Source organism: Loxodonta africana, chromosome X (genome assembly GCF_030014295.1).
Source record: "Loxodonta africana isolate mLoxAfr1 chromosome X, mLoxAfr1.hap2, whole genome shotgun sequence".
In the NCBI taxonomy this organism is placed as follows: Eukaryota; Metazoa; Chordata; class Mammalia; order Proboscidea; family Elephantidae; genus Loxodonta; species Loxodonta africana.
In genome coordinates, this window is record NC_087369.1 from 121,310,357 (window position 1) to 121,330,024 (window position 19,668).

The 19,668-nt window shown below is 42.1% G+C and overlaps 2 protein-coding genes across 3 annotated transcripts in view; both read left to right on the plus strand.

Moving 5' to 3' along the window:
* Positions 1-315: 315 nt before the first annotated feature.
* Positions 316-13,612, plus strand: TMEM35A (transmembrane protein 35A). Its single transcript, XM_003422042.4, has 2 exons — positions 316-967; positions 10,825-13,612. Exons 1-2 carry the CDS (start codon positions 848-850, stop codon positions 11,206-11,208), a joined length of 504 nt encoding a protein of 167 aa, XP_003422090.1. The 5' UTR covers positions 316-847; the 3' UTR covers positions 11,209-13,612.
* A 1,194-nt stretch (positions 13,613-14,806) lies between these two features.
* The window catches only part of CENPI (centromere protein I), a 90,201-nt gene continuing 85,339 nt past the window's right edge, over positions 14,807-19,668 (plus strand). For both annotated transcript variants that reach the window (XM_010601387.3, XM_010601390.3), the window contains exons 1-3: positions 14,807-14,851; positions 16,940-17,136; positions 18,516-18,653. In XM_010601387.3, the coding sequence (XP_010599689.1) occupies positions 16,953-17,136; positions 18,516-18,653 (322 nt within the window). In that variant the 5' untranslated portion in view covers positions 14,807-14,851; positions 16,940-16,952. The remainder of the gene's footprint in view (positions 14,852-16,939; positions 17,137-18,515; positions 18,654-19,668) is intronic.

Below are 19,668 nucleotides of genomic sequence, written 5' to 3' on the forward strand. Positions count from 1 at the left end.
AGACAAAACCAAACCAAACCCAACCCTTTGCTGTGGAGTCGATTCCGGCTCTTAACGACCCTATAGGACAGAGTAGAACTGCCCAATAGGGTTTCCAAGGAGCGCCAGTTGGATTCAAACCGCTGACCTTTTAGATAGGAGCCGTAGCTCTTAACCACTAGCCACCAGGGTTTGCATTCAAAGACAGAAGGGTCAAAATGTGGACGGCCTTGAATCACTAAATAAGAACTCTGGAGTAACGGGAGCCTTTAGAGGTTTTTGAGGAAGCGGAAGATAAAGCCTTCTTGGGCAGCATTCAAGACTGACAATTTTGCAGCTTTATCCTCCAATGCTTCCAACTTCAGAAACCAATAACTCTCTGAAGACAAAAGCTTCTAGGAAAAAGAAGATGGGGCGATAAAGGGAGAGGCGGAAAACGGAGTGCATAACGAAAGGATGATGGGAGGGACGGGAGACAAAGTGTACCTGGGGTGTGAAGTGGTGGAAAGGTCTTACTTAATTCTTCATTTCAGAGACCGCTCAGAGACTGAATTCGAAGTATAACCTACCTTCTCCCCATTTAAGATTTGAACTTTCCGCCTCAGTTTAGGGCTTCATTTAACTTCGAGACTTTGCTTTTGGCCAGTGAGCAGCAAGGGTAGGGCATTAGGACCCAGCGATTGTTGTAGTGAGAGGTTGAATCTCGATCTCTCAATTTTTCTCTGGAGCTCCCTCCTCTCCCTTTGTCATTCTAGCTGCCTGCTGCTTCCGCAGCGTTCCTTTCCTTCTCTCTGTGCTAACTGCCCGCACCTCAGGCAGACGGGGTGCGCAAAGCAGAGGGTTAGTTGGGACCTGCCTTGGTGACCCCATGGCATCCCCCAGAACCGTAACTATCGTGGCCCTCTCAGTGGCCCTGGGACTCTTCTTTGTTTTCATGGGGACTATCAAGTTGACCCCTAGGCTCAGCAAGGATGCCTACAATGAGATGGTAAGTAAGGCAAATGGGTGATGAGAGGCGCACCCCCAAAGGATTGCGAGCACCTCTCCCCTTTTTTCCTTCTCGTTCTACGGTCCCATTCCCTTAACCCTTACTCCTACCCCAGACCGCTCCCTCCTCCCCAACAACTTTGCCGCTTGCGGGAGCAGCTGGGTAAGAGCGATTGCATTTGTGGGCTATGCCAGGAGCAACTGTTCTGGAGCCACTGAACGCCAGTTGGGGGAGGGGCCGCCTAGCGAGGACCCCCTCCTTACCCCATCCCCAGTAAACCAGAAGGCTGAGACTTGTGTGGCACCTGTCATTGGCAAGAGAGAGCCCTTCCCTTCTTCCAGCACACGCCCAAAGTCCGGACAACGAGTCTGCAAGTCGGATTCCTTCCCTTGGAGCTAAGAGTTTAACAAGCTGGAGAGTTTATGTTGGGAAAGAACAAAGGGGAAGGAGGGAAAAAGCTGGAGACAGGACTACAAAACCCTGCAGTTTTTAGGGGCTGGCTAGGTGTTCCTTATCCTCACGTAGAGCTGATAGTATTTCCCTAGCTGCCTGGGTATGTGTGTGTATCCTTAAGACAAAGCAGTATTGGCCCAAATAAAGGTCGCCGCGTGCCTGCCTGCTTTCTCATACCCGTCTCTCAAGGGAGGGCTGGAATTTTTTTTTTTTTTTTGGCTAACTTGCAAGGTCTGCCTTTTCTCTCCTGCAAACCAGCCTGTAATCCCCACCTTGCCTCCTGTAGATGCCCAGGGCCAGCCCCTCTGCAGGTTTTCCCCTTTGCATGGTTGGAATCACCAAAGGTGACTGGCCAAAACATTTCCTCTGGGAACTGGGGGCTGGGCTGCTTGCCTCAGTTGGGCGTGATGAGGACTTGCTCTTATGCTTTGGAGTACTAGGAGATGGCAAGGGATGTTTCCAGCACTTTCTGTCTCTCGCCTCTCCCTGTCACTTTGTCTCTTCATTTCCCTGCTCCAGCTCAAGGGAACCTGGTTCTCACTGCCTTGCCTGACTGCCAGTAATGGGAGGGAGCCCATGACTGGACTCTCAAGGTCAAGAAGGAAAGGAGCTTAGGTGAAGAACAGAAGGAGAGTGAGAAGAGGCAAGAGGGACTCCCGCTGGGTCCAAGCAGGGAGGAATAGCCCCACACATTGAGAGGAATAGATAGCTCTCCTGGTGTCCACTGTGGAGCCTTCCAGGGACCCTCAAAGTGAGCTGCAAATGGACAGAGACTGGCAAATTGTAGATGCTTAGAAAACGTTAGCAGGCAGCTCTGGCTTCTGTCTAAGGGTTTGAGCTGCTGCTTTCTATGTTTCCCTCACCACAGGATCACCCGGGGGTAGGGGAGGGTGGCTGGGATTCAGGGACCCAGCTCTATCCTCAGTGGCAAATCCTAATGTGCTTCTCCTTCTTCCCTCCCCTCCTCCCAGCATGTTTGACCAGATGGAATTGAAATCAGGTCAAAATGAGTATTCAAGGCAGCCAGCATTGGGGAGGGGAGTGGAGGGTGGGGCAACAGAAGCCACCAAAGTGTTTGAAGAGGGTGGGGGCAGGGAGACAAGGTGGAGGGTAATGCCACTATATTTTTAATCTGTGGTAGTAGTTGGATATTATAGACAGATTATAAATGAATAAATATGCTCTTGCTTACTTCTCATGTATACATGTGCTTATATATTTGTGTGTGTGTGTGCACCTTAGGTATTTTTTAGCTTTCCCTTTCCTTAGGGACAGAGTATCCTGCTTCCTTATACTCCCTGCCCCCCAGACCCTGCTCAACTGCTTTAGAGGCTCCCCAAGCTGCATCCTAAGGACAGTGTTAGGCTCTGCAGGTAATCCAACTAAAATGGAGTCATGGGGAAGCTTCCTAGCTGCTTGGCAGGAACTCAGAAGAGGACTGGCTACAAATGGGTTTATAGTAGGCTTTTTCCTCAGGAGTGAAGCTATCTATTATAGACTCAGGAAAGGCAGAAGAAACAAATATGAAAATTTCATATCATATAAAGGGACATATTTAAATAAATGAAATCTAGTACACCAGTATAGAACCATTGTGTGTGTGTGTGTACATGCTTCTGTGCTCCAGGGCATCTGGAGGGAATGGAAGGACTATATCCAACTGGGAAGGTAGATGTCACAGTGACATAAGGCTTGAAGAGAATTTTCAGACGGCCCTTTTCCAGGATCCCCTCCTACATTGTGCACTGGGGCACAGGCTGGAATTGGCCACACTACATATTCCTGGGCTTGATTCAGCCTTATTCCTGAATCCATAGGAAAGGGAGGAAATGCAGCTCTAGTACAAAGAAGGTGCTCAATATATATTTGTTGAATGGATGGGTGAATGAATGAGCCATTGTAGCATTGTTTTGGCTGCTTACCACCCTTTAGATTTCTTTGGCTGGTTCTTGATTATGCACTTCAGGAGCCTTTTATTTTGTCTTTTTGCTTCTAGAAGGGGGCCACAGACCCCTCAGAACCCCAACCCTAGATCAGCTTGGATGATTATCTGAGACCTTCTGTTTTCTATTTAGGACTGATTCCTCTGCATTGATGGGGTTAGTCATGTATTGACTGCAGTGGCTTTTCTTATAAGATGTCAAAGTGTTATTGCTGTGGTTGTTTTAAGGTTAGTTTTTCTTTTAAAACATCTCTCTGAGGTAGATTCTTTTGATTAGTTATTCTTATCTTACTGATGGATAAACTGAAACAGAGTAAGTTTAATGACTTACCCTAGGTTATAGGGTAAGCTGTTGGGGCAGAGTTAAACACCAAGTCCCGTGACTCAGTTTCCAAGTAGAGGAATGATTAATGGTTTCAACTGTTTTTCTGGATGGCAGAACGCGCAATTGATTCTTGAAAATAGCTGGAACATTCTTGCTCCTTTTCTGTACCAATTCAACTACACCAATCCACAGTTTGGGAGTTTTGTCTTACTTTGAAACCGATTTTTCAAATTTAGATTTTTTTTTTTTTGCTTTTCTGACTTTTTTTTTTTTTTCTTGTTCTAGAAACATTAGTGTTATGCTTACATGTGATCTCCTCTATGGAGAATTGTTGCTGAAAACCAACCAGCCAAATGACTATATATTTCTTTCCTGTCTCTAGTGGGGAAGTCAGGAAAGTTTAGTAGAAAGAGCACAGGCTTTGGAGTCATACATCCTCATGTTTGAGTCCTGGCACTCTTAGTGTTTCAGTTTCCTCATCTGTAAAATGTGGATAACAATACTTACCTCAGATGGTTGTTATGAATATTAACTGAGATAACATGTGAAAGCATCTGGTACAGTGTATGCATATAGTCGGTGTTCAAGAAATGCTCTTGGTGAGGTGATGATGATAATTGATTCTGTTTTCTGTGATGGTTTCCTGCCTAATTTGAATGTCTAGCTAAAGAGAATGAACTCAGGCATTTAGGAGAGCAAGATGCTATTCTCATGACCCCTGGTGAATAGACTTTTATGGAATCAGATAATACTGAAGAATCTTCACTTGCTGCTGTGGAATTAGCACAGTGGATCCTGTGGAGAACTTCCAGAAACATCTCTGGATAGCCTATTTGACATGCGTTGCCCCATATTTCCTCCAGATCTGGCAAGTGTCATTATAGAGTTAAAAAAATTTTTTTTTTAGAGTACAGTACTCTAAATCCCATGTGAACTCATCATGACAAACCACTCCCTTAGCTAAACGTCATCATGAATTTACTTGAAATTGGGAGACAGCGCCAGTGCTACTAAGTAGTTTTCTTTGCAGTGACTGGGAACATAGGAATGGCTGGGTTACTCTAAATGTGGTATTCATACTCTTTGTAGCAGTGGTTTCATCCTGTAAGCACAGGGGGTCACATACGAAATGGTGAGAAAACACCAAAATCCTGTCACAACGATTTTGGCCCTGAGGACAACTGGAAAAGTCTCTGCTTCTTTGCATCTCCTCATGGCACATAGTAAAGGTTTGTTGATTTGATTGATTTGTTTACCTGTAGTTAAATGCCCTCTTGTTTGTATACCCCTGGGAAACACCCCTGATGTTTGGGCAATTTATTTAATGTTCATAGATGATTTTTCTTGCTTTCAATCACTGATACTTATTGCTTTCCAACTAAGTAATAAGAGAGTAATTCAATGATGCTTAGAACTGCTTGCTCTCAGAGGTGGAACAGTATGTTATCCCCTCAGAAAGGAAATTGAGACCTTGAGATGTGAAGTGATTTTGCTTAGTTCACACAGTTAGCCATCACAAGCAAAAGCATACGTTGGGGGTTGGGGCTTATGCCAGAGAGCTTGTAGTCTCAGTTTGGCCAACAGCTGTGTTTGTTTCAGAGCAACCTTCAATTGTCAGTAGAAGTCAGACTCTCCTGCCCTAAGATGCAATCTGGGAAAGAGCCACTTCAGTTAGTAAAATCAGGCTTGATAACTTCCTCTTTAGGTGGGCATTATATCCCAGTGAAACGTAGAATTCCTTAAAAGGTGTCTATCATTCACGTGAATATTTGACAATTAAATATTCTATGGCTTCTATTGCATTAAAAAAAAAAGGATCTATGATTGACATGTGGTTTTCATTTTTTTTCCTACGAAGATTCAGGAAAATCACACTTAAGTCAATAAATTTTCCAGCACTTATGTAGATTGAGTTTTTTCAGTCAAAATATGCATTTCTTAGTGCCCACTTCTGCTTTTATTTTTTTATCTCTATAAATTTTATTGAAGTATAAACACACATATTGACACGTGCACATGATATAAATATATAGCTCAATGAATTTTCAGAGTTATTCCTGTGTAACCAGCACTTATATCAAGAAACAGAACATGATCAGCACCCCAGAAACACCCCTCGTCACCCCCAGGGTAATTACTATCCTGACTTCTAATATCATAGGTTAGTTTTGCCTATTTTTGAATTTTACATAAATAGAATTATACAGCATATTAACCAGATTATTTTTTCTCTTACCTATTTGATATATGTGAGCTAGAGGACATAATGGACCTAACTACTTGCCCTCTGTTCCCATTTTGTCCTGTTGGCTGACTTGGGTCAGTTATTTATTGTAACTGAAGGTGAATATCGTTATATGATTTGGAGCTGTTCACGTTTAATGTCACTGATATGATATCATGGACCCTGGGATGTTGTGAGGAATAAATAACAAGACTCACATCTGAATCACATCCCTCATACCACAAGAAGGGACCTGCTTGATTCATCACTATTATCATTAAAATAATTGCTGTGACTTGCAAACATATGGATTTCTAATTGTGTGGTTCCTTAATGATAAAATGTTTTTGTGACACTCGGTTCATGCTATGATGCTATGCTTCTTTGGTTCTCCAAAATGTACTTTTAATTTACACACAGAGAAACTGAGGTAATAAGCTATTAGTAACTTTCTCCCAGCAACTTAGGGGTAAAACTAAAATTGGCATTTAGCTTATTTAAGAGTCCCAGTCCGAGAATACTGCTGCGATGATTGCCTTTGGTTGAAGGGGTTTGGAACATTTGGCTGAACCTTTCTCTTTCCTGGTTCCTTCCCCTATAAGGAAACTATGGTGCAGGGTCTGGGTCATTGCAATGGAAAGGAAACAGACTTAACAATGTGAAATGCAAGAGCCTTTTGGGAGTCAGTCAGTCAACTGTCTTTACTCACGATCAGTACAATTAAGGTCTTTAGAGACCTAGTTACTATAGTCTCAATAGATATGTCAGAACCAAGCTTGGAGCCCTGGTGGCACAGTGGTTGAGAGCTCAGTTGCTAATCAAAAGGTCAGCAGTTTGAATCCATCAGCCACTCTTGGAAATCCTATGGAGCAATTCTACTTGTCCTATAGGGTAGCTATGAGTTGGAATCAACTCGACAGCAATGGTTTATTTATTTATTTTTAGACCAAGCTTAATGATAGGGTTTGGCAATAGTAGAATTCTTTTGAAGTCCCCATTCTGCTCCAAGGGGGGAAAAAATAAAGGGCTTCCTATAATGTCAAGACCCACCCAAGCTTAACCCCATCTCTGACAAACTAAATATTCACTGTCTGGAATCTTGGAGAATAGATGCCATCTGTACCCACCGAGCTTAGAACTAAAGATTTGATGAAATGGCTTATCCACATGCAGTTTCCTCTTGAGAAATGGAGGAAAGAAAGAGGCTACAGCTGTATAAAAATATCCATAGCTGCAGTTTTAGAGGTTAGCTAAACAACTGAGAACAAGTAATATGCAGTTATACCAAATGGAGAGAAAAAACACCACCGAAGTCATAAGAACTTAATTTAATAAGGACCTAGAATTTGGCCTTAGGGCTACAGATTCCACTGTAGTATAGATAAGAATCTATTCTTGAATGATGAGTGGTTAAAACTCTTTGCCTTTGAGTAGATTCTGACTCATAGAGATGCTATTGGACAGAAGCTGTAAATCTTTATGGAAGCAGACTGCCGCAGCATTCTCCTGCGGAGTGGCTGGTGGTTTAAAACTGCCTACCTTTCAGTTAGCAGCTGAGCCCTTAACCGACAGCACCACCAGGGCTTCTTGATGGGTGTTAGCCCTAGCCAAAAAAAGGAACATTTCCAGAAGCAAAGCAGCCAGCATCTGGAAATCTTGGCTCAGAAACGACTGCAAGAAACTCATCTTGCGTCCTGTGTTCATCATGTGAGAAGCTTACACTTAGGAATCGCCTCATGGGAAGGTTTGTGTTGTTAATTAGAAATGGTCCTTACTTAAAAGTATTAAGGAGGTCTCTTGGGTCTAGATAACTTTCCCTAATGTCTCCCTGCTATCGTCACCAGAGGGTGAGAGTTGGGGAGGGGGAAAGGGGGAAAGCTGGCAGGTTGTATCTAGGTTAACACTGAGAGGAAAGGGGCAGGCTTCTCTCCATCACCAGGTGTCCTAACCCTCAGCTCAGCTCTGCATGAATCTGGTTCAGTTAAGCCTCAGGGCTACACTCCACCTACTGGTCAACCTTTCTCCAAATTTCACTCTGAAAATCCATAATTTTACCCTAAAATGGGAAGAGGGAGGAAGAATGACTAACACTTTGTATTTCCTATGTGCTCAGGAACAGTGTAGGGATTAAGGGGAGGTGAAATTTTAAATTAAGTCGGGATCCAACAGGGCTGAGATTAGGGAAAGGCAGGAGGGGAGAGTGAAGCAGGATCCTGCAAGTGTTGGGGGCGGATCCAGCCTTTATTTAAAGTTTTGTTCATCATGGATATTATTTATGATTAATGAGTTTTTTTTGGCATCCCCTTAAATTTTGCACCCAAGGCAAGTAGCCTCACTCACCTCACTCAAGTCCCTGCCCTGCTCAGGAAACGAGTTTCAGAGACTTTAAATGATTTGCCCATGGACACCCAACTGGAAAAGTGGTTGAGCTGGGATTTGAAATCAAGTCTGTTTGAATCTAAAACCTGTGCTTTTTTCACTAGAACACTTTTAACAGTTATCAGAGAGGATTATCTTGTGCTACTCCTGATAATCCATGAAATAGAGGTGCATTCACTTGTCCAGGAGTGAGAAAAAAAATGACTTAATGTTTGTTCCAAATCTAGAATTTGTAGAACTCTATTCTAAGCGCCAGATGCTCTGGGAGGGCGAGTTGGCTTTCTGCCTGATTCTTATAATTCTTGTCTTGCATATGGTGCTTTTGACTATTCTCTTCTTGAAACTCTTCCTAGCCTGCATGGCCCTATCTCTCCTGGTTTTCCTCCTATTTTGTTCTGTCTGCTTTGTGGACTCCTTTTTCCTCTCTTCATTGCTTAAATGTTCTGTCGCACAATTTTTCTCACTGTAATACTCACCCTGGCAATCTTGTCCACTCCCATATTATATACTGATGACTATGCATTCTGTATCTTTAGCCCAGACCTCTCTTTCTAAGCGGACCACCAGACATCTCAATTTAGAGGTCTTGTGGATACTTCAACTCTAAAAAAAACAAAATTAAATTTCTTATTCCCCTTTGCTCCTGCCCCTCAACCTCTGCTGCATTCCCAGACGTGGAGAACGGTAACAGCCATCTGCCCAGGCACCCAAACTAAACACCTGAGAGAATCTTTCTTGACTCCTTCCTTCCCCTCAGTGCCTACATCCAACAAAATGCCAAGTTCTATTGATTTCGTATTCAATGTATCCTTAACTCTGTCCCCTTCCCTTTATCCTCACCATGATTACTCTAGTCCAGGTCTCTCACCTAGTCTCCTTGCTTCTAGGCGTGCCTCTCCCAATCCATCCTCCACACTATTTCCAGAGGAAACTTCCTAAAAAGCGAATTTATTATGTTGCTTCCCCTTGCTTAGAGGATAAAGTCCAACTCGATAGCACAGCATATATAGTTCTCTGTAATCTGATTCATATCTACCTCTCCTGTCTAACGTCTCACCCTTCTCATCCTATGCTGAACTGTGGCAGTGTTGTCAAGACACCAGTCTATTTTGTGCTTTAGGACCTTTGCTCATCCAGCTGCTTCTGCCTGCAATGTCCTTCCCTCCCTTATTGATCTTGCAAACACCTGTTTATCTTTTCAGATTCCACTCCAGATTTTTCTCAGCCTTCATCTAGGGAGATTTGATCACACTTCCTCTGGTGTGCCTCCACTGTACCCAGTACATAATTTTATCTAGCACCCATAACACTTTTTTTGCACTTACATTTACTATCAGTTCTTCCCCTCATAAACTTCAAGCTTCAGGAAGGCAGAGCCTTTGAACAGTTGACATCTGTATGCAGAGCACCTAGTACAGTGCCTACCACGAGGAGGCACTTAATAAATATTGAATGAATGAATGGATACTTAATGAAAATAAAGCAGTCGAACAACCCAACAAGACTTGTTAAAATCTCATCAGTTTGCTTCAAAATGAGGATCTGGCCAATCTGAAATAGTGAAAAATATGATTTATCTATGACTCTAAATGCAATATAATTCTTTTACTTTGTAATATATCCAGTAACTTGCACCTTTATCCTATGGTGTCTTCCTTTGGACTATCATTAGACCTTGTGCATACCTCTGTTATATAACACTGCCTTATAACGTTGTTTACGTGTCTGTTTCCCCCCACTAGACCAAGAGCTTCTTGACCCTGTCTTATTCACCTCTGTATCTGCAACGCATAACACATAGTAGGTGTTCAATAAATATTTCTTGAATTAAAATTAATGGACTTGAACTAGACTAACCAGGGTAGTATCTTGTAGAGGTCTGGGGATTTACGTCAATGAATATGAGAATGATTTTTTCTTATTATGTTAAAAAATATATATATAAGGGGCTAATATTTGCATACATTTTTATTTTTGTATTTGCTTAGCAAACACTTAAAACTTTTTTTTGATAGATCCCACAAATGTAAACTTCAGCTCAGCTCTTTTCTGAATGATCACAGATTCCAAATTAGGGAAGTCCAAATTAGTGAAGCTTTCTGTACTGTGTCCGGCCTGTTTCATTTTGGTTGGTATTCATATGCACCCAGGTTTGGAGAAGGCAGGCACTGGAAAATGTGGATGTGGCTAACACTAGTTTTTAATGGTCCCAGTGAATTTCCTTGTAAATTCTTAGAGTTGTTTATGATAATTAGAAAAAAAAAATTTAAACTATACAAACAAATTGTCTGCCTTATTCCCTTTGGTGTTGTTACTAAGGTTTAAGTCACAGGGATCTCAGGAGATTGCTTGCTTTTATCTTATTTTAGTTATGAAGCTTTTTTGTTTAGGGGGCACAGTCAAGAAACGTGAACACCCTTGGCTGGTGTGGAAGGTGAATGGTGGGGAAGAAGGATATTGATTGTGTTTTCTTCATTCTAATGTTCAAATATCATGGTTAATGCAGCGATTGTCTCATGGCATTCCCATTCTAGAAACGTGCTTACAAGAGCTATGTGCGAGCCCTTCCTCTGCTGAAGAAAATGGGGATCAATTCCATTCTTCTCCGCAAAAGCATTGGAGTTCTTGAGGTGGCCTGTGGCATCGTCATGACCCTTGTGCCTGGGCGTCCCAAGGATGTGGCCAACTTCTTCCTACTCTTGCTGGTGTTAGCTGTGCTCTTCTTTCACCAGCTGGTGGGTGATCCTCTCAAACGCTATGCTCATGCCCTGGTGTTTGGAATCCTGCTCACCTGCCGCCTGCTGATTGCCCGCAAGCCTGAAGACCGGTCTTCTGAGAAGAAGCCCTTGTCAGGGAATGCTGAGGAGCAGCCCTCTTTATATGAGAAGGCTCCCCAGGGCAAAATGAAGGTGTCATAGGAAAATGGAAGTGCAAAAATGGACCTTTCAGGCAGTTGCCTCCATGACACCCAGGAAGATGTCAGTGTGTGTTTCTCACTTGATTTATCTATCTTGGGGGGAAGGGAAAAATATAACCTGCAAGTTAATGACCATGTTGGCTTGTGTACATCTATACCATAAAATGACCTCCCCTACCTAGATATATGTGCATCACCTTTAATCACTCTGGGGCGACTCTCACATCTTGCTGCATGTAAATGTATATGGCTACTGTTGAAATGTATTTGTGAAATGGACTCCAGCAAGCATGTGATTGTAAGACAATGTGTGGGAATATGTATTTAACTACTGTGTGTGTATGCACGCATGGATGGATGAGAAGGCTCTGGTCTTGAACTAATCCTGCACAGGTATCCTTCCCTTTATACATTGATTCCAGCAAAGGCAGAGTAAGATAAACCTCCTACAAAGAGAGCCCTAATTACTTCTGGTGTAAAGTAAGTGATATATTCCCATGGAGGGAAAGTCCCTTGACAGATTATGCTGAAAACTTAAACTCACCACTTTAGAAAAAAGTTCCTTCAATTTGAGACATTGAGTTATATGTAAAATTAATTAGGCTCTACGTCAGGTTGTTCAAAGTTTAAATACCCCACATTGAGCTTAATTAAAACAAGGGATACATGCAGTCAAGAGATAGTCTAATTTTTTACGTGATAAACTAAGAAGTTTCTCCTTGTCTTGGTCCAAACCCAAGCTACTAAGCCCTTTTACTTAAAGTTTGAAACTGAAGCAGTCAACTTGTTATCATACATCTTTTTCAAATTTTCTCAAGCCAAAGGTGGCCTTACTTCCACTATTCTCAGCAGCTAACCAGGATTTGACACCTACTCCCCTGTTGTGGTTGAGGGAGCAGGGATTAGTCCTGCTAGAAAACCGTGAGTCTCAAACCCCAGCTGTTCTCTTGAATCATCTGAAATTTGATAGAGGAACTGTATCAAGTGTTTCCTGGCCAAACAGATTCACTACTTCTATTGATTCTTCACTGAAACTTCCTAGCGCAAGCAGAGTTCCAGCTCAGCCCTAGGGTTGTCTCCTCTACACCTCTCTATTGTTCCGGTGGAGGGAGTTCCGGTGGGGAAGGACGTTTGATAAGGGTTAGTTGGATTGAGCAGTATGAATATTTGCTTTCTTTGTTACATACTGCTGCTTCTCCTTGTTAGATGTGCTTTGATGGTTTTAATATTAGTGTGCCAGGGGTGGGGACATGGGTGGGGGGGTGTGTGTGGGGAGATTATGAATTACTGTATTTTCTTCAATGTCAATTGTTCTTGGTAATTGATACCTCTCTTTTATTTCTCTTATTCTTTCAAAATAAAAATTTTTGAAATTTGGAGGAAACTGTCTGGACAAAAACTTAAAATCTGGAAAGAAAGAGTTGTAACAAAGGATTCAGTCTCTCACTCTCTTTAAGTCTGGGTAAGGGAGGAAAAGAGTAGGGGAAGATAATCGCCTAATATACTAATAAGGTTATTAACTTTCTTATCTTATTTACATTTCCTACACTTCTGTCATGTCATCACATAAAACAAAAAAGCCATAGATTTGAGATCGCAATACAATTTCTAGGTTTGAGGAGTTCTGTTTCATCAGGTGATGCCAAGGGAAGGTAGAGAAATAATTTCTGAAAAAATTGCAGGTACATTAAAGTGAACCGCTGTCTCACTATATATGTGTCCTCAAAGTGGCACAACTTACACTTGCACTGCCACGAATTTATTACATTAGACAAGTTATTTCACCACTCAGGGCCCCAGTTTCATCATCTACAAAAACGGAGGGGAGGGAGGTTGAAACCTTAAAATCCCTTCCAATTTACATTTCTTTGAATCTATGACATGATTAAAAACGTGAAAAATGACTCTAGAGAAAGTTTGTTTTATTAGATGAGGAAGAACAGCTATTGTTGAAATATTTGAATGGCCAACATTGTCTCAATTTTCATGCATGATTAAGAGTACATGAAAGTACTCTGAAAACTCTGAAAATCTTAAGATGTGGTAAACAGTCATTTCTACTGTAGGCTTTTTCAAATACATCAGTTTAATCTTTAGTTTTTCATCTCTCCTGTTAAAAATAATCGACTCAAGGAAATTGAACCACAAGGTTTTTTCCAAGCAGTCATTCTATATGCATGCAGGGAGAATTTCTCCTTTCTAAAAACAAGTGGCTCAAAGTAGGCTGGATACAATTGTTCAAAATAAACCTTTGGGTTAGCTCAAAACAATAATATTTGATTGTTTCACGGTTTAATAAACAATTTGCAAATTAGAAGAGCACCAGTCTCCCCTGTATGTCGGATACGAAGAAAAAGAATGTTCAGAGGACTGGAGATTTTGCAGAAGGTTAAATATTTTTTTCTTAATGAATGCAAGTTTCCATAGTGACCAAGTACTAATGGTTACTGACTTGACAGTAAAAAGTGCTGGAAATTTGGCCTTTCACCCATTTGTAGCTATGAGACCTTTTGAAATTCAAATCAAAGAAGCACACAATCTTTTTATTAAATCACGAGGTAATGGGTTTGTTAATGACTACCCTTTTCTAGCCAGAAAAGACAAATATACGATGCTACAGAGCAGTTTCTGGTGGAAAAAAAAAGTCAAAACTTAGAGTAGAACTGGCCTACAGGGTTTCCTAGAGGAGGCTGGTGGATTCCAACTGCAGACCTTTTGGTTAGCAGCTAAACTCTTAACCACTACGCCACAGAAGCTCCAAAATCAAAGACATCTGTTACCGTTTTTTCACTCTCCCTGTTGCAAATTTCTCCCCCTACAGTTTTACCCATCGACAAATTCAGTGAAAGTCGCTCAATTTCTATCTTTTGTCTCTGATTCCTACCCCAATAAGAGATTAAATTACGGACCGAGTTTAGTCATTGTTGCTGTTTTAGCCGGTTTCTTTAGTGTCAGTTGATTACTCAAGGTCCATTTTTCTGTTCATTGCCTGCTGCTTGCAAGGAACCACAAAATCTGACTCGGGACACACGTTTCTCGCAAACCTTGGAGAGTATCCGCATCTATCCTCGGTAAAGGAGGGCAGACCCAACCGTTCTGTCCTCCCAATCCTCATCTCCACATAGGGAAAGCGACTGCCTCAGAGGTCACAGACCTAGTTAGCATGGGAGAAGCAGACTTTATTGTGAAGTTTGCAGTTTCATATTTTCCTACAGCTTCAAAATCCTGACATTCGGGGTCAATCCGGGCAAAATAATTACTATAACTTATCACGTTAATTTTAAGAATCAAGACACTTAAGTGCTTCGTTTTACTCCAAACTATGAATGCGAGCATTAGGAGAACCCCGGAAACACCAGCCAATCAGCTGGCTCCGGCACAACGGCCCAAGCGCCTCCAGCCGCCAGGCGGCGGCGGGTGGGGCCGGTCGCACTCAGTACTTGGGTCTACGTCAGCGTTGGCGCGCGTGCTGCCTCTCCCCTCAGAGCGGAAACCCAACCAATCAGGTTTCAGTAGAACGCGCCGCTCTGCCTTGGCGCCGCTTGGGTCCCTCGGAGGGCGCATGCGCGGGGCGGGGCACGGCTATTTGAATCAGTGAGGCGGCTTTCCGGCGCCGGACGCTGTGGGACCAAAGAGAGCGCCAGGTGAGGTACTTTGAAACACCGCTTGAATTTGGAGCCCTGAGAGCAAAGGGGATCTCCTAATTTCTGCGGGCGAGACTACCCTGAAAGGTGTCGCTGGGGTCGGCTTCTCCTCCAGCCCAGGAGTCTGTTCAGTGGGCCAGTGGTTGTGGCCAAGTTCGCCCCCCGCTGGGGCAGGCCGTGAAAGGGATACTTGGGAAGCGATGGGACGGTTCAGAGGGATGGGTTCAGAAGCTGCTCGCCAACTCTTTTTGCCATACCCGTTGCCGTAGAGTCGATTCATAGTGTCCCTATAGGAGAGAGTAGAACTGTCCCGTAGGGTTTCCGAGAAGCGGCTGGTGGATTCGAACTGCCGACCTTTTGGTTAGCAGCCGAGCTCTTAATCACTGCACCACTAGGGCTCCCTTTTTGCCAGTCTTATTCTCTTTCCCAGTGCCGTCCAGTCGATTCCGACTCATAGCGACCCTTTTTGCCATAAAACGCCGTTAAAACCCGTTGCCATTAAGTCGATTCCGACTCATAGCGACCCTACAGGACAGAGTAGAACTGCCCCACAGAGTTTCCAAGGAGCGCCTGGTGGATTTGAACTGTCCACCTTTTGGTTAGCAGCTGTAGCACTTAGCCACTCACTACCAGGGTGTCCCTTTTTTGACAGCTCGGAATCTGGACCCTCCCACTGGGTTGGACGTACGTATTGCTAGCCTACTCTGACCTCATCTGTTCTAAGGTGGGATTGGGTAATTCAACCATTCCCTTAATTTTTCCAATAGTAAGTCAAAAATTTAGAAGTCATTCTTGGTTCCTCTTCCTTTTCTCTACATCCAGTTCTTTTATCACATCCCGCCCAGTCTCCTTCCAAAACACATTATGATTAATTAATTTTGCACTTCTTCCACCACTACACCTTAAGTCTAGTTCCCACTGCAATCATCTTTCTTCTGAACTTCTGCAAGAGCCCTTTAATTGGTCTGTTTCCACTCTGTTATCCCTACATTCTGTTCTTTACACAGCAGCTACAATCTTAAAACATAAATCAAATGGTATCCTTCCCCATTCTAGCTCCCCACCCCAACCACTTCCCATGACACTTAAAATCCAAATTCCTTTCTCTGACTTGCAAGTCCCGCTATGATCTAGTCCCTGGCTAACCTTTCTGACTTCATCTCTCACTACCCTTACCTCTTTCTTGCCAGTCCTCCCCACACTGGTGTTGCTGCCGTTTCTGTAACACTAAAGCTCTTTCTTGTTTTAAGGTCTTAGGACATGGTGTTCTTCCAGCTCCATGAATACTCTTCCACCAGATTTTCACATGGTCGATTCCCTCTTGGCATTCAGATCTCAACTTAAAGGTCGCCTCAGAGAGGCTTTCTCTGGCCACTTATTCCAAAGTGGCGCCTCCACCCCCACCTTGTTTATATCACATCGCTGTGTTTTTTATATTCATTATTAGTTAATTTCCTTATTTATTTGCTTTAATGAGAGCAGGGACCTTGAGTGTTTTAATAGTTCATCCCTGGTACCTAGAATTGTGCTTGGTATATAGTTGATGTTCAGTAATTATTTATTGAATAAGTGAATAGATAAATGGATGTTTCTGTCTTGAAAATCTTTAGTTTGGCCACCTGTTTGGCTTTTAAACTATGCAGTTTTAACTTAGCACTGACAAAGAGGGACACATAAAGATCAAAAGCAAAATTGAGGAGTGGAGAAAAATAGTGAGTGGAGAAATAAGACTGAGTTCATGCGCTGGATTATTTTTAGGCTCGCTTGTATGATAAAGCCGTTTTAAGAATGAACTTGCTATATGGCCTGTGCTCTCACTCTCCCCCACCCCCCGCCCAAGGCCAGTCCAGTTGATTAATGTTACCTTAGAGAGTTGTTTCTTTCTACTTTTATTTAGGTCAAGGGCTTTCTGAGAAAGTTAACCTATAGATTTTGTTGTCTGGACTGTTGTCAGTTTATTTTGTGCCTGTTGTACGGTAGGTACTGTACTAAATGCTGGGAATACGGGCAGATGTGGTCCCTGTCTTTGTGGAGAAAAAAGGGAATGTTCGACTGATTAATGGTAACTTGACAGTTGTTTCTGTATAGAATATCTGCAGCAATGTCAGCTCGAAAAAGAGTTAACTCAGAGGCACAAAGGAGGACTTCTCAAGGTAGACTGTCAGACCAAATAAAAGAGAAGCCAAGCTATTCAGAGAGCATCTTGAAACATGGACAAAACAATCCGGAGGAAGATTCCGAACACGCAGAAGTACTGCAAATAGCATTGAGATACTTTGAGAAAGGTAACAGTGATTATTTCTCTTATAAAAGTATTCTAGAATTTTTTTTTTTAGCAGGAGTTTTAAAAGAAAGCATATTTTTGTTCATTTTTGTTTTTGTTTATTTCATAGGCATTTATTGAGCACTTTCTACATTCCATATTAATATGTTAGGTACTACAGACACAGCAGTAAAGCATGTTCTTAGTAGAGTGGTTCCCAAACTTTTCTGCCCATTGGAATCACCCAAGAATTTTAAAAAATAGCAACACCCGGTGTTCACTCCTAGACATTCTGATTTTATTGGTATGGGATGCAACCTGGGCATTGGGATGTTTTAAATATTACGTAGATGATTCTAATGTAAGCCAAGTTTGGGAACCACTGCCCTAATATTGAAACAGCATATAGTCTAAACCAATGATTTTAGTTAGTAGTTTAAAGCTTTTTTTCCCAATATTTTATTGTGTTTTAAGTGAAAGTTTACACAGCAAATTAGATTCCCATTCAACAATTCATACACAAATTGTTCTGTGACATTGGTTACAATCCCTGTAATGTGTCAGCATTCTCACCATTTTCACCCTGCCTGCCCTGTTTTCATCCATCCAGTTTCCCTGCACCTCCTTGCCTTCTCATCTTTGCTTTTGTGTAAATGTTGCCCGTTTGGTCTCATAGCTGATTGTTTAAAGGAGCACATTCCTCATGGATGTTATTTTTTATTTTATAGGCCAATCTATTATTTGGCTGAAAGGTGACCTCCAGGAGTAAGTTCAGTTCCAGGTTAAAAGGGTATCTTAGGACGATAGTCTCAGGGGTTCCTCTAGTCTCTATTAGTCCAGTGAAGTCTGGTCTTTTTTATGAATTTGGTTTTGCTCTACATTTTTCTCCCATTCTAACCAAGACCTTCTATTGTGTCCCTGGTCAGAATGGTCCGTGGTGGTAGCCAGGCACTATCTAGTTCTGGTCTGAGGTTCGAGAGGCTGTGGTTAAGAGGCATGGGCTAATTTCTTCCATGAATCTTCGGTTTCTTTCACTCTCCTTTGCTCCAGATGGAAAGACACCGATAGTTGTATCATAGATGACTGCTTGCAAGTTTTTAAGACCCTAGATGCTACTCACCAAACTAGTATGTAGGACATTGTCTTTATGAGCTAAGTTATGCCAGTTGATCTGTTTGTCCCACGATAGTTTAAAGCTTTGATGCCAGGGCATGATTCAGTTTTCCTCACTAAGGGCGTTACTGCGCTTAAATATTCTAGAGTTTTAAAGCTTTTGAAGGGTTTTTAGGAAGAAATTTTTTATATAAAGCTGTTCCTTTAAAGAATCCCAAATTTTAACTATTGGGGACTGAAAGAATTTTAAGGTCCCACTATTGAATATTGGTCCTTTTTTTTTTTCAGGTCCCATTAAAACTTTACAGAGTAAAGGTAAAACCATGGAAGAACACTTGAAAACCGTGGAAAATGTGGCTTGGAAGAATGGTTTAGCTCCAGAAAAAATTGACATTCTATTAAATGTGGCACTTAGTGGCAAATTTGGTATGTAGATGGGATACATTTGTCATTAGTTTGCTATTAGTATTGCCTCCTAGACTTAATTAGCTTGTTCATTGCAGTCAGTTGCAGTTCTTTTTACTATTCTCTTCCTAAAACCAACCTGATAGGGTTATAAAATGGTGTTCCAACTACCTTATGAGCCAGAGTTTCTGCGGGCATATTCTGAAAATGGCCAGTTGTCACGTATCTTTACAAGTAAAATGGATAGACTCTTGTCAGTCAAGATGCATTTTCTTTTGTGCACATGCTTTCCTGTTCTAGGTTCATGATGGAGGAGGTGTGGGGAGGTGTTGGAGGGGTTCTTAGAAAGAAATGAATAACACCTCATCAGTATTCTTTTTACTTGAAAAGAACCTTTTAACCCCTCATCCAGATTCAGATTTGGGAGGTATTCTAAACCCTGAACATTCTCAATTTAAGTTGAGCAGTAAACAGACTTGGCTTAATGTGAGAAAGTTGGAGGTAGAACTCAGATCTCCTAATTCCCATTCTAGTGTTTATACTGCATTACACTGCTACTAGTTTTTTTTTTTTTTTTAATTAAGGCAGCTCTCAAAACTGGATGCCTTATATAATATTTCCTGGTCCTTGTATCCTAGGTTCCTTTGTATTTGTCCTATCATCATATTTGCGTGTTTGAAAGCAACAACACAGCATTAGTAACTTAATTCAACTTATGACTCTGAGGTATTTTATTTCTCTGCTTTTCCCTGGGAAACCCTGGTGGCATAGTGGTTAAGTGCTATGGCTGCTAACCTAAAGGTCGGCAGTTCAAATCCGCCAGGTGCTCCTCGGAAACTCTATGGGGCAGTTCTACTCTGCCCTATAGGGTCACTATGAGCTGGAATTGACTCGACGGCAGCAGGTTTGGTTTCGGTTTTTACTTTTCCCTGATTAGTTCTTTGGTTTTCTTAGAAAGTTAAAGTTGACTGAGTAAGATTGGCTTTTGTTCTTGTAGGTTGTTTCAGGTTGGTTGTTCTAATATCTTTCCAGGAAT